The sequence below is a fragment of the Bubalus bubalis genome, chromosome 16 (genome assembly GCF_019923935.1).
Source record: "Bubalus bubalis isolate 160015118507 breed Murrah chromosome 16, NDDB_SH_1, whole genome shotgun sequence".
Taxonomy (NCBI): domain Eukaryota; kingdom Metazoa; phylum Chordata; class Mammalia; order Artiodactyla; family Bovidae; genus Bubalus; species Bubalus bubalis.
This window is the reverse complement of record NC_059172.1, coordinates 6,339,811-6,355,189: the sequence shown is the minus strand read 5'-3', so window position 1 is coordinate 6,355,189 and position 15,379 is coordinate 6,339,811. Positions and strand designations below refer to the sequence as shown.

At 38.4% G+C, this 15,379-nt stretch overlaps 1 protein-coding gene across 1 annotated transcript; it reads left to right on the top strand.

The window, feature by feature from the left end:
• Nucleotides 1-11,118: 11,118 nt before the first annotated feature.
• LOC102413641 (olfactory receptor 4C6-like) lies at nt 11,119-12,642 on the top strand. The gene has a single exon (XM_006047593.3). The coding sequence runs from the start codon at nt 11,522-11,524 to the stop codon at nt 12,449-12,451; it is 930 nt and encodes a 309-aa protein (XP_006047655.3). The 5' UTR covers nt 11,119-11,521; the 3' UTR covers nt 12,452-12,642.
• The last annotated feature ends 2,737 nt before the right edge of the window (nt 12,643-15,379 follow it).

Here is a 15,379-nt window from a genome sequence, read left to right as displayed (position 1 = left end):
AGCAAGTAAACAAATGAAAAATAAAGTTTTGTTAGTAATGGGTAATATGAAGAATATTTTATGAGAGGGTGATGTAGGACAGAAAAATTGGATATAGATTTGTGTAGTTGTTTGAAGCACAGCTAAAATTTCAGTTTACTCAGAGGTTAAATAACCATACTATCCTTCTTCTATTTTCAAAAACAAGCAAGTTATTTAAAAACATGCATTTGAAATGAGGGTAATGTATTTCCCAAGTAAGTAAAAATGGTTTCTTGGGGGATGAACATTTTTTACTGTTTTTATATGTAATGCACAGACATACATATATCATATAAAAAAGGTAGCAAATTTGTGGCATTCCTAGTTCAGAAGAGGAAGCGATTAAGGAAATGAAACATCCAACAAAGTACCTTTTTGGGAGCAATATTGGAAAGGAGAATTGTGCTAAGCTCCCCTGTGTTGTGTGCTGTGCTTAGTCGCTCAGTCATGTCCAACTCTTTGCAACCCCATGGGCTGTTGCCTGCCAGGCTCCTCTTTCCAAGGGGATTCTCCAGGCAGGAATACTGGAGTGGGTTGTCATGCCATCTGCCAGGGGATCTTCCCAATCCAGGGATGGAACACGGGTCTCCTGCATTGCAGGCAGATTCTTTACCATCTGAGCCATCTTGCAAGTTCAAGTTGCCCTAACTCATGTCTATATTGTTAAATGAGAGCATGGAGTAACTTTAGAATGTTAGGAAAGTTAATCCAAGCACAGAGGTTGGCCCATGACCTGACCTTCAGTAAAACTGAGAGACTCTTGCTTCTCTGGAGACTTCTTCGAGTGTGGTCAAGTATGTTTATTGGACTAGTTATAGTCTGTGAAGTGTGTTGCAAATGTAGGATACTGATTTTTTTATATTATTAACAGTAGAAAAAGAATAATGGTCCTAAACCCCAAATATTTTTAAATTTTAAACATGCTATTTGAGAATACCAATTTTTAAGGAATGTGAAAGAATTTAGCCTTTCTTTTTTCTTGCTGAGGAGCATTTTTAAATGCTTTATAATGGCAGTTAGATGTGATACTATTTTAAGAGCAGTCTTAAAAGATACAGAGAGAAAAACACCAATAAAGTATGCTAATGCATATATATGGACTTTAGAAAGATGGTAATGATGACCCTATATGCGAGACAGAAAAAGAGACACAGATGTATAGAACAGTCTTTTAGACTCTGTGGGAGAGGGCAAGGGGGAGATGATTAGAGAGAATAGCACTGAAACATGTATATTGTCACATGTGAAACAGATCCTCAGTCCAGGTTCGATGCATGAGACAGGTGCTCAGGGCTGGTGCACTGGGATGACCCTGAAGGATGGGATGGGGAGGGAGATGGGAGGGAGGGTCAGGATGGGGAACACATGTACATCCATGGCTGAATCATGTCAATGTATGGCAAAACCCATACAATATTGTAAAGTAATTAGCCTCCAATTAATTTAAATAAATTAAAAAAAAAGATACAGAGAACTCCAGGTCAGATGATGGGGCTAGCGAGGTGATCAAGAATAAGTCCTACTGACTTTTCTTCATCTCTATCATCAGGCGGATGAATCATTGTGTGGTTATTCTTCTACTGAAGAAGAGAACTTAGTTCAACAAATAACTCAACAGTTATCACCCACCATGATCTGGTTGTGTGTTTGTGGAGCATCAGTTTGGCCTAGCTCCAGTGAGGCTCCACTCCTGGGAAATGTGGATCATTGCAGGAGTGGGTGGGAATTCATTGGTATGGTGATTAGAGTCTCAGTCAGTGGAGACACAGCCTCAAAGGGGTGCAGTTGAATTAATGCAAGTCTACACTTCTTGAAATCCTGTGTCATTTGAAAATAACACTCTGTCCTCTTTAACCCAAGTCTATTGCCCAAAGGAAAATGTCTTAGTAATGATGTTTTTTTCCCTAAGATATGTATTGGAAACTGTTTGCAAATTAAACTCAAATATAGCTAAATGGCAGGCAGTTCCATGAATGATTTTGCAAACTGTTTATATCTGGCTGCCTTTTTTAGAAAACTTTCACATTTAAATTCTACTCCTATCCACAGAGGTTGTTTCCTATATAAATCCTTGGACATTTAGATATGTTTTAAATGTGTTTTTCAAAATCATTAGAAACTCTGGTCCTATCAAAATTACCTCCCATTGACTGGATGATATGCTTCCAGTGTGATCCTGATTTATTTTATTCCATACTTGAATTTTCTAAGTTTCAACTATAATGCATCATGATTTCTAAACCTTTTGTAGAGAAAAGTTCATGTAAGTATATCCTGAATGGAGTCAGACTTTTGATTATTCTGACATGATCTTAGAAAATTATTCACACACTCTCTGCCTTCTAGTTACAGAGATCATCAGGTAATTAGAGAGATTACATGAAACTGAGTTTTGGAGATGATTTTAACAACTTTTTTGAGCATTAAACATGGTCTTATTAATTTGAATTACTGTTTTGAGGTCACTGAGATTACTGAATCATATACATATACAATTTTATTTAAGATGTCAGTTGCTGACCTTTTTTGTCTGTATAAACAAATTTTAGCCTCAGGTTGAAATGTCTTGAGTTATCAACAATTTTTTGCTTAATTTACTTTAAACTCTTTGGGCAAATTGCCAGAACTTAAGTGTCTGCCTTTTGGTCTCTATCCAGATCATGAGATTAGCAAATAAATTGTGTGTTTACATGTCAGCGGTTTGTCTTAGAAAAGGGAGGAATGGGAGTAGCTGGTACATATAGGATAGTTTTAGACATATTGTGCTTCCCTTCTTTCAAGCAACATTCTGTGTGTATATGTAGTATACAAGCAACATATATGTGTATATACATAGATATATTTCTGTGTTCCTCTTGTATCAACTGCCTTTCTTTTTCTATTAGTCACCTTTGACAAAGACCTTATTTAGTATTTTTCTTTCTGTTTTTATAAATTATTGATTCTAGTTATTCAATATATATATTAAATTTATATATATATATATAATTCATATTAAATTTGCATATATATATATATATATATATATATATATATATAGTAAAACACAGATGTTTATTTCTGAGGAGCTCTGCCTATATGGGTGGTGTCAGCATTGGTCCTGAGGGTGAAGCAAATGGTTGTTCAGGGTTGAAGCCCCCTGCCTCTGGAGTCATTTCAAGAAAGCATTAATTTTTGTATCTACAATGATATACTAATTTCTATCCAAAATTATGCTGCTGTATATAATTACATGTCTATTCCTCTTTCAAGGAAAGCAAGTGAAGGAAGGAAGACTTAGGGACAGAAACAATCCTTTTAACGTCCTTCATTAGAGACAGCCTGCTGATGATGCCTGTGCTCGGGCATGAGTCTTCTAAGAAACACAGCACACTGTTGCTCCTTAAAAATGATGACCCAGAGGCTCTCCCTAAATACCTTGCTATAACTTCCTGTTATCCAAGATTTTATTGAATAAATCATTAAGCTCAATGAGAAATTCAGACACAAGAAACACATATCAACTTAGAGTTGGCTTCTTGGGTTCATATCTGGGCTTTCTTAATTACTGACTGTATACCCTTAAGCAAATTAATCATTTGGCTTTATCTCAGTCATACAATATGTCTCCTCATAGTTAGATGTGAGGACTAAGTGAGAAAACATACATTAAGTAATAGCAAAATATCTGATATATAGAATATACTAAATAATTTATTATTAGTTTGATTAGGATATGTGTATAGATGATGGCTCAGTGGTAAAGAATCTGCCTGTAATGCAAGAGACACAGGAGACACAGCTTTTATCCCTGCATGGGGAAGATCCCCTGGAGGAGGGAGGAGGGCATGGCAACCCACTCCAGTATTCTTGCCTAGAGGATCCCATGGACAGAAGAGCTGGCTGGCTACAATCCATAGAGTCACAAAGAGTTGGACATGACTAAAGTGACTTAGCATGCATAGATCATATATCTCTATATAGATACTATATCGCTTTGATTTGGGCTTCTCTAGTGGCTCAAGGGTAGAGTCTGCTTGACAATGCAGGAGACATGGTTTTGATCCCTGGGTTGGGATGATCCCTTGCAGGAGGAAATGGCAACCCACTACAGTATTCTTGCCCGGCAAATTCCATGGATAGAGGAGCCTGGTGGGCTATACAGTCTTTGGGGTCACAAAAGAGTTGAACACGAATGAATGAATTAGTTCACAGGCACACAGCACAGCTTTAATTCTGGGAACTAACATTTGTTGTTTATATCACCAATGAGATTCTAAGACTGAATGATTAAGCAAATTCAAATCAAAATGAGATGATTTTCTGCATCATTATTTTTAATATATTCAAGGTTCCTAATATTTAGTGATGGCAAAGCTGTGGGGAAAATTAGTTTTTAATACACTATTTTGGGGGAATAAAAGATACTTCAGGATTTTGAGAGCAATGCTACAGAATCTGTCAAATGTAAATGTATGTATATTTTTTGTTTTGGTGATGACATAGATTTCTCCAACAGAAATAAGTGAAGATGTCTGTAAGTAGTGTTCATTGTGTATCTGCATGTAAGGTAAAATATTAAAACTGAAATAAATTTCAAGCAAAAATGGACTAAAGGAATTATATTGTAACAATGAAATGGAATAATATGTAACAATTAAAATCAAGGAAAACTCATCTATATTGACAGATAATGCTCACACAAGCTGTAATTAGTATTTTAAGTGAATTATTATATTTTATATATGTTCATATAGAGTGAAACACATCAATGATGATATATATACCAAATACAAATGCATATCTTAAGAGCATTTACTAAACTGTTAATAGAGGATCAAATGAGTGAGTGCTTATGGTTGGGAGAGGGTTTTTTACTTTAACCTTTCTATCTATCTATCTATTTAAGCTATCCCTCATGGGGCATGTCTGGCTTTTACAATCTATGAAAATAAATTATTTAATTACAAATATTCTACTTTTGGCTTAAAGAGTGTTTTAGGAAACAAGTTGCTTTTGAAGGTTTCTTTTTTTTTTTTTTTGTATAATAGAGTTATTTAGTTGATTCTTTTTATTTTTCTTTACTATGCTTTTATATATCCTTATTTTTCTTTGTTCTAATTTTCCATCTTGAAATTATAATGCTTTTCTAATCTCTTTTTTTTTAATTTTATTTTATTTTTAAACTTTACATAACTGTATTAGATTTGCCAAATATCAAAATGAATCCGCCACAGGTATACATGTGTTCCCCCTCCTGAACCCTCTTCAAGTCAGTTCAGAAACATATCTTATTAAGTGTTTAGGAGTAACTGATACCCTTTTAGTCAATTTAGTATTTAATAGACCCAGGTGATGTTAGTTGTAAAGAATCAGCTTGCCAATGAAGGAGACCTAAGAGATACAGCTTCGATCCCTGGGTTGGGAAGATCTCCTGGAGAAGGGAATGGCTACCCAATCCAGTATCCTGGCCTATATAATTCCATGGACTGTATAGTATATTTTCTTTTATTATAAATAAAGTAATTTGGAAATTTTGATATTTCTTTAAAATTTATATTTTTAAAAATATGATGAACTGGTTAAATGTTTATTAAGAAAGACCTTCGATTTTTGCTGCATAATTTTTTATTTATTTCATAAACATTAATCATTTTTTTAATTTAGCTAAATAAGGAGATAAATGAATTACTTCTGATATGCAAGCTATACAGAAACATGTAACAAATATCCAGAATAACAGGTGAGGGAGATTTGGGAGATGATGTGAATCTGAAAGATGAGTGTAATAGATTAGTTTAACAAATGACAGGAACATGGGAAAGGAAGGCCAGGAGCTTATAGGAATGGAAGATAATCATAATGAATATTTGGATAGTGCTCTCCAAACATTCTCATGTCTCTTACTTCCTTTGAGTTTCATGACAGTTTTGTGAGACAGGGTGTAAAATTTGTGGAGGGGCTGTGGTCAGTGAGCTGAGGTATCAACTTAATCACATAGGCATCAAGAGGCTTTGAGCTGGTGTACTGGGACGACCTAGAGGGATGGTACTGGGAGGGAGGAGGGAGGGGGGTTCAGGATGGGGAACACGTGTATACCTGTGGCAGATTCATGTTGATGTATGGCAAAAACAATACAATATTGTAAAGTAATTAAATCTAACCTCCAATTAAAATAAATTTATATTAAAAAAAGAAGCTTTGAGCAAGTTTTATACACTAATTCCAGTTGAACTATTTCAAAACCTAAAAGATGATGCTGTGAAAGTAATGCACTCAATATGTCAGCAAATTTGGAAAACTCAGCAGTGGCCACAGGACTGGACCAAAGGTCACTTTTCATTCCAATCCCAAAGAAAGGCAATGCCAAAGAATGCTCAAACTACTGCACAGTTGCTCTCATCTCACAGGCTAGTAAAGTAATGCTCAAAATTCTCCAAGCCAGGCTTCAGTAATATGTGAACTGTGAACTTCCAGATGTTCAAGCTGGATTTAGAAAAGACAAAGGACCAGAGATCAAATGGCCAACATCCACTGGATCTTCGAAAAAGCAAGAGAGTTCCAGAAAAACATCTACTTATTCTTTTGACTATACCAAACTCTTTGACTGTGTGGATCACAACAAACTGTGGAAAAGTCTTCAAGAGATGGGAATGCCAGACCACATAACCTGCCTCCGAGAAATCTGTATGCAGGTCAAGAAGCAACAGTTAGAACTGGACATGGAACAATAGACTGGTTCCAAATAGGGAAAAGAGTATGTCAAGGCTGTATATTGTCACCCTACTTATTTAACTTATATGCAAAGTACATCATGAGAAATGCTAGGCTGGATGAAGCACAAGCTGGAATCAAGATTGCCAGAGATATATCAGTAACCTCAGATGTGCAGATGAAACCACCCTTATAGCAGAAAGTGAAGAAGAACTAAAGAGCCTCTCAATGAAAGTGAAAGAGGAGAGTGAAAAAGTTGGCTTAAAGCTCAACATTCAGAAAACTAAGATCATGGCATCTGATCCCATCAGTTCATGGCAAATAGATGGGGAAACAGTGGAAACTGACAGATTTAATTTTGGGGGGCTCCAAAAATCACTGCAAATGGTGATTGCAGCCATGAAATTAAAAGACGCTTGCTCCTTGGAAGAAAAATTATGACCAACCTAGACAGCATATTAAAAAGCAGAGACATTACTTTGCCAACAAAGTTCCATCTAGTCAAAGCTATGGTTTTTCCAATAGTCATGTATGGATGTGAGAGTTGGATTCTAAAGAAAGCTCAGCACCGAATAATTGATGCTTTTGAAGTGTTGTGTTGGAGAAGACTTTTGAGAGTTACTTGAACAGCAAGGAGATCCAACCAGTTCATCCTAAAGGAAATCAGTCCTGAATATTCATTGGAAGGGCTGATTTTGAAGCTGAAACTCCAATACTTTGGCCACCTGAGGCAAAGAACTGACTCATTTGAAAAGACCCTGATACTGGGAAAGATTGAGTGTGGTAGGAGAAGGGGATGACAGAGGATGAGATGGTTGGGTAGCATCACCAACTCAATGGACATGAGTCTGAGTAAACTCCGGGAGTTGGTGATGGGCAGGGAAGCCTGGGAATCTGTAGTCCATGGGGTCACAGAGAGTCGGACATAGCTGAGCAACTGAACTGAACTGAAACCTTATTCACTGCATTAGAAAATCAGGATAATGCTAGGTCCTATTTCATATGGTTTTGTGGGAACTAAAAAAGAAAACCATAAAGATTTTAGCACAGTACTCTCAAATAATAACTCCTTAACACTTAATGTTGGCAATTGCCAAAATCTGCTGGATCATGGAAAAAGCAAGAGAGTTCCAAAAAGCATCTATTTCTGCTTTATTGACTATGCCAAAGCCTTTGACTGTGTGAATCACAATAAACTGTGGAAAATTCTGAAAGAGATGGGAATACCAGACCACCTGACCTGCCTCTTGAGAAACTATATGCAGGTCAGGAAGCAACCATTAGAATTGGACATGGAACAACAGACTGGTTCCAAATAGGAAAAGGAGTACCTCAAGGCTGTATATTGTCACCCTGTTTATTTAACTTATATGCAGAGTACATCATAAGAAACGCTGGACTGGAAGAAACACAAGCTGGAATCAAGATTGCCGGGAGAAATATCAATAACCTTATATATGTAGATGACACCACCCTTATGGCAGAAAGTGAAGAGGAACTCAAAAGCCTCTTGATGAAAGTGAAAGTGGAGAGTGAAAAACTTGGCTTAAAACTCAACATTCAGAAAATGAAGATCATGGCATCCGGTCCCATCACTTCATGGGAAATAGATGGGGAAACAGTGGAAACAGTGTCAGACTTTATTTTTCTGGGCTCCAAAGTCACTGCAGATGGTGACTGCAGCCATAAAATTAAAAGCCGCTTACTCCTTGGAAGGAAAGTTATGACCAACCTAGATAGCATATTCAAAAGCAGAGACATTACTTTGCCAACAAAGGTTCATCTAGTCAAGGCTATGGTTTTTCCTGTGGTCATGTATGGATGTGAGAGTTGGACTGTGAAGAAGGCTGAGCACTGAAGAATTGATGCTTTTGAAGTGTGGTGTTGGAGAAGACTCTTGAGAGTCCCTTGGACTGCAAGGAGATCCAACCAGTCCATTCTGAAGGAGATCAGCCCTGGGATTTCTTTGGAAGGAATGATGCTAAAACTGAAACCCCAGTACTTTGGCCACCTCATGCAAAGAGTTGACTCATTGGAAAAGACTCTGATGCTGGGAGGGATTGGGGGCAAGAGGAGAAGGGGACAACAGAGGATAAGATGGCTGGATGGCATCACTGACTCAATGGATGTGAGTCTGAGTGAACTCCGGGAGTTGGTGATGGACAGGGAGGCCTGGCATGCTGCGATTCATGGGGTCGCAAAGAGTGGGACATGACTGAGCGACTGATCTGATCTGATCTGATCTGAACATTTAATGACTTGAACTGTTGTTTTATTGTTTTATTTTTACAGGATTTATAGGTTGTGTAGTCAGGAAATGTCTTGACTGCAGTGGACAATTGTGTTGTTCATTCTTGACACCATGGATTTAATGCACTGTACAAAGCACAATCAAATGTGTTCTGACAGTTATGTATGGGCTTTATGGCAGTGAGAGGGAATTGTAGAAAAAGATGAAGTTGACTAGTTTTATTGGGGGTCTTGAATTTCAAAATAGGAAGCTGATATGTGAACTAGTAGTCAATATATATTAAAATAGAAAGACATTGTTATCTTAGTATAGTATATTTTGTTTTAGAATATTTGAAGCCATGAGATAGTTCAGAGGAAATATTACTTAGAAATGTAAACATTTAATGTAGATAGGAGGTGAGCTGCTGTGTTTGATGGGAACAGAGTCTCTATGCTGGCTCCTCTGAACCCCAGTTCTCTAATAACCTGCCAGAGCTACCTCATTCTCTAGATGAGAAAACTGAGGCCCAGATAGTGAACAATGTAACAACCTAACCTAGGAGTGCGAGGGACAACCTGGAATAAAACCCAGCTTTCCTGATTTCCAAGAACAGGTCCTTTCTACTTCATTTGTGCTATTAAAATTTTTTGAAGTTCTTAGACTGGAGATGAGAGTGATTGAAGCTAATCTACATTGTATATTTGCAAAGAGTGTCCTGAAAGTTGTATAATTTTGTTCAGTAAGAGGGTAATCCTAAGAGTGGGTCTTAGGTGTTTACAGGAGTCTCAGAGACTTTGTAGTCTGCATTCCCATTTAAAGCAATCATCTCTAATAGAGGTCCCCCAAGACAGCCTCTGCTTAATTATCCCTTGCAAAGAGACCTTGGCTAATGAAGCACTTGTCGTACCATCTCATCATTCAACTGTGGTAACAATTGCATTTAGTCAATGGAGGCCACTATTCATTTCTTTAATGGTATAAGGCAAAGACTATGAATTTGTGTTTTAAAATGAGATGACATGGATTTGTAATTTCTGCTCTTTTTAACTGAGATGCTCAATGTGTCTAAACCTCTGTTTCCTCATCCTCAAGATGAGATCTGTGACAGTACCTTGTCCCAAGTGATATGAAAATAAATGTAATAATGCAAATAGCAGACAAAACACCTTGCTGTCACATAGTGAGTGCAAAAAGGATTTGTTGCTTTGTTAATATTTTTATTATTCTTTAGAATCTTTGGCTTTATCTGGGTGCACCCCTTCAGAAGAAAAAAATGGAAGAAAGGATTTATGTTCACTCGGGCTTGTCTGCTAGGATTAGGCTGCCCAAGTTGAATCTGGGTCTTCCTGGAGCAAAGAAAGATTTAAGCTTTTGTTTTCTTTAATCAGCATTTTTGGAAAATAATTAGAATCTTGGGAGGTAAGTAAAGGTTATAAATCATGGTTTCAGGATTATATTTATAATAAAAAATATTCTTCACTGTAGTCTCATCATTAATTAATCATTGGATTTTATTGTAGAATTATTGAATAAGATAAGCACAGGAAGTATAAATTTGCCTCTCTGTATTGTCATGATATGGAAATTACTGAATTTTCAGTATCTTTTTCATATTGAGTACTCAACATTATACTAAAAGGAGCAATATAGGTTGTTGTTGGCATTGATTTTGATGCAGGAAAACCTGGACTTGAACTTGGCTTCAATGTTTATTATCTTTGGGAACTTGCTGTCATTTTTCACCCATTTTTGCCTCAGCATCTTATCTCTAAAATGAAGAAAATGCTTCATGGGATAGTCTAGTGCCCAATACACGAGAGATTTATCAAATAGTCATGGTATGCAATAATAATCCAATCTGATAGGAAGAAGTGCAGATACAAAGAGTATAGTTCTTAATAAGTGGAGAGCCTTTGGGATATGACCTACCTGCTTTGCAGGCTCTTCAACTAGAACATTCTAGTAATCAATAAGCATATGAAACAAATGAGCTGAAATAGAATGTTCTGAGGTTACTAGGTATGTCCAGTGATACATTAAGGTCAGCTTCCTAGCTTGAGGTTCCTAAAAGGAGCAGCTGAGAGGACTTATGTGTTGGTAGTTCATTTTGGAAAAGAAAATGAAGGCAGTGAATGGGGGAGAGTGAAACAGGGGAGGAGCAAATCTGAATCTTAGATTGTGCTAGGCTGGTTACCATTTATCCACTGGCTTCTATCGACTGGTGATCTAGGATTTCCTAAAGGTATGTTAGTTCTCCATATCACCACATGGTTGATGTCCCAGGGTGATGAAGCAGGGTCTTCTAAGAGTCTCAAGCAGCAAGTGTCAGAAAAGCAAGAGATACACTGGTGAGAGGTGTTATACAGGGAATGACAAGGATCAAGGTGTTATCAGGATCCAATTGTTTGTAGCTAGTTGCTGTACTGATGGCTGAAGGAAAAGGTAAGTCAAGAGGGTGTGAGAGAGAGTCCAAAAAAAAAAATATCCAAAATTCATAATAATTGCTAATTTGGAATCATATTCTTTTGTAGATTTTCCAGCTCAGAGAGATAAGCTTACATCAGCCCATAGTAAATGGGGAATCCCAACAATGTGACGGAATTCATTCTTTCGGGCATTGCAAAGAATCCAGAGCTGCGGAAAATACTCTCTGTGGTGTTTCTAATCATGTATGTGTCCACCATTTTGGGAAACCTCCTCATTGTGGTAACTGTGGTCACAAGTCAGAGTCTGAGATCACCCATGTATTTTTTCCTTATGTCCTTCTCTCTCACGGATGTCACCTATTCTTCTGTCATTGCCCCCAAGATGATTGTGGACTCCCTCTCTGAGAGCACTGCCATCTCCCTCAAAGCCTGCATGGCCCAGCTCTTCATTGACCACTTCTTCGGTGGAGTGGGCATCATCCTTCTCATCGTGATGGCCTATGACCGCCATGTGGCCATCTGTAAGCCCCTGCACTACATGACCATCATGAGGCCTCAGATGTGCTGCCTACTACTGGGAGGGTCATGGGTGGGGGCATTTACCCATGCAACAGTGCAGCTTCTCTTCATGTATCAAATTCCCTTCTGTGGCCCTAACGTCATTGATCATTTTATGTGTGATTTGTTTCCGTTGCTGAAACTGGCCTGCATGAACACCCACATCCTGGGTCTCTTAGTTATCCTCAACAGTGGGGTGATGTGTGTGGCCATCTTCTTCATCCTCGTCACCTCCTATGTGGTCATCCTCTGCTCCCTGAAGTCCTGCAGCTCTGAAGGGCGGCGTAAAGCCCTCTCCACCTGTGGCTCCCACCTCATGGTGGTCTTCATGTTCTTTGTGCCTTGTATTTTCTTGTATGTGAGGCCTGTGGTCACCTATCCCATAGACAAGGCGATGGCTGTGTCCTTTACCATCGTTGCACCCATGTTAAATCCCCTGATCTACACCTTGAGAAACATGGAGGTGAAAAACGCCATGAGGAAACTGTGGATGAAACAAGGGGCCTTGTGTGGTCATTAGCTTACATGCTAAGAGCAATTTTTTCTTACAAGGACAATGTGCTTTTACCCTCTCATTCATTCGGATCTATTGAGGATACAGTAGTCGCTGGTGTCATTTAATTGTGCAAATTAGGCTAAGACTGTAATCCTGTTACTCCCCCCTCCCCAGTGCAGTGTGTGCTCCATTCCTTTTCTCACAAGGCTCCGCCCACTTTCTCTTTCTCTCTCTACATTTTTCTCCTGCCTTTTGTATAATTCAAGCCTTTTCTAGTTTATGGCTTTTGCTTTTCTGACACTGCTTACTCTTGAAATTCTCTTTCCCAGAGTTCTTCTCTGGCACTATTTTTTTTTTGTTTCTTCTTTCAGATGAACTGTCATCTCCTTAGATGTTTTCCCTGATGACTTTCTTCTAGGTAACTCTTTAACTCTTAATCTGATGATATCCTTAGTATCAATGTCAGAAATCAAACTTCAGCAATTATTTCTTGGCTTTTGTTTTCTCTTTTCCCTCCAACAAATTTGTAATCCCTATAAGGTCAGAGATTGTATTTATTACTTCATGCTGTGCTTAATAAATATTGTTGAGTGAATTTAAGTCTAAAAGTAACTTGTTTTTTCTTAATACAAATTAATACCAAAAAGTAAGGGTGTATATATATGTATGTATATATATATAATATAGGAGTTAGAATTATCTGATTTCATGTTTCCAAGTGTCTTTTCCAGAGATGGTTGGAAGCAAGTACAATCTCAGATTCATACTATACTTAGTAGTTTTTATTTAATAAGGACTACAGGACTGCCAAAATTCTCTGCTACTGTTATTTCTCCTTTAAAGAGGCAGAATAAGAATCACTTACACCGGGAGTCAACATACTTCAGAATCTAGTGCCTGTAGCTATGCCCTTTATGAGAAAAAAGTAACTCTATAGAGACCTAATTTTTCTTTAACTATGGGAAATTTTTTCTTGCTGTTACATCATAGAGTTGGATTTAAAAATCCAAATGACATTTCTTTTCCTCCAGATTTTGCTTTGCCTGTCACTAGAGAGATACTGGGAGAAGGCAATGGCACCCCACTCCAGTACTCTTGCCTGGAAAATCCCATGGATGGAGGAGCCTGGTAGGCTGCAGTCCATCGGGTCGCTAGGAGTCGGACACGACTGAATGACTTCACTCTCACTTTTCACGTTCATACATTGGAGAAGGAAATGGCAACCCACTCCAGTGTTCTTGCCTGGAGAATCCCAGGGTTGGGGGAGGCTGGTGGGCTGCTGTCTCTGGGGTCCCACAGAGTTGGACACGACTGAAGCAACTTAGCAGCAACAGCAGCAGCAGCAGCAGAGAGATACTGACCCCTTTTAAACTGCCTCCCTCACCTAGCATATGGGAAATCTAAACCTGTATGCAGGTCAGGAAGCAATGGTTAGAACTGGACATGGAACAGCAGACTGGTTCCAAATAGGAAAAGGAGTATGTCAAGGCTGTATATTGTCACCCTGCTTATTTGACTTATATGCAGAGTACATCATGAGAAACTCTGGGCTAGAGGAAGCACAAGCTGGAATCAAGATTGTGGTGAGAAATATCAATAACCTCAGATATGCAGATGACACCACTGTTATGGCAGAAAGTGAAGAAGAGCTAAAGAGCCTCTTGATGAAAGTGAAAGAGGAGCATGAAAAAGTTGACTTAAAGCTCAACAATCAGAAAATGAAGATCATGGCATCTGGGCCCATCACTTCATGGGAAATAGATGGGAAAACAGTGGAAACAGAGGCTGACTTTATTTTCTTGGGCTCCAAAATCACTGCAGATGGTGATTGCAGCCATGAAATTAAAAGATGCTTACTTCTTGGAAGGAAAGCTATGACCACATTAGACAACATATTAAAAACACAGACATTACTTTGTCAACAAAGGTCTATCTAATCAAGGCCCTGGTTTTACTAGTAGTCATATATGGATGTGAGAGTTGGACTGTAAACAAAGCTGAGCACCAAAGAATTGACACTTTTGAAGTGTGGTGTTGGAGAAGACTCTCGAGAGTCCCTTGGACTGCAAAGCGATCCAACCAGTCCATCCTAAAGGAGATCAGTCCTGGGTGTTCATTGGAAGGGCTGATGTTGAAGCTGAAACTCCAATACTTTGGCCACCTTATATGAAGAGCTGACTCATTTGAAAAGACCCTGACACTGGGAAAGATTGAGGGCAGGAGGAGAAGGGGATGATAGAGGATAGAGGTTGAGATGGTTGGATGGCATCACCAATTCAATGGACATGAGTTTGGGTGAACTCCAGGAATTGGTGATGGACAGGGAGGCCTGGCATGCTGTTGTTCATGGGGTTGCAAAGAGTCAGACAGTTCAGTTCAGTCAGTGGCGACTGAACTGAACTGAAGATAATCAGTTGACAGGAGGGAATGTGATGTAAGGTGAGATGTGAAAATTAAACAGATTTCTTCTGATGAAGAAATCTGTTATTTTTTGACTTCTAAGTCCAAAAATTATTATCCGCATCAGAATAATTTTGATTAGAAGAATAATTAAAAATCAAATCCTTCATGTGTTTATGGATAATTCAGCAATTTGGCATCAAACATCTTTGCACACAGGCTTCCCAGATGGTGCTAGTGGTAAAAAACACGCCTGCCAATGCAGAAGATATAAGAGACGCTAGTTCGAACCCTGGGTTGGTAAGATCCCTGGGTGGAAGGCGAGGCAACCTACTCCAGTGTTCTTGCCTGGTGGGCTCCATAAGGTTGTAAAGAGTAGGACATGACTGAAGCGACTTTGTATGCACACATGCATCTTTGCACAGTGTCCATTTGATTTTTGCTAAAGTGAAAGTGGAGAGTGAAAAAGTTGGCTTAAAGCTCAATAGTCAGAAAACGAAGACCATGGCATCCAGTCCCATCACTTCATGGGAAATAGATGGGGAAACAGTG

Bases quoted from the DNA above. Each gene is read 5' to 3' on its own strand.
- LOC102413641 (XM_006047593.3), top strand. From the start codon at position 11,522: ATGGGGAATCCCAACAATGTGACGGAATTCATTCTTTCGGGCATTGCA.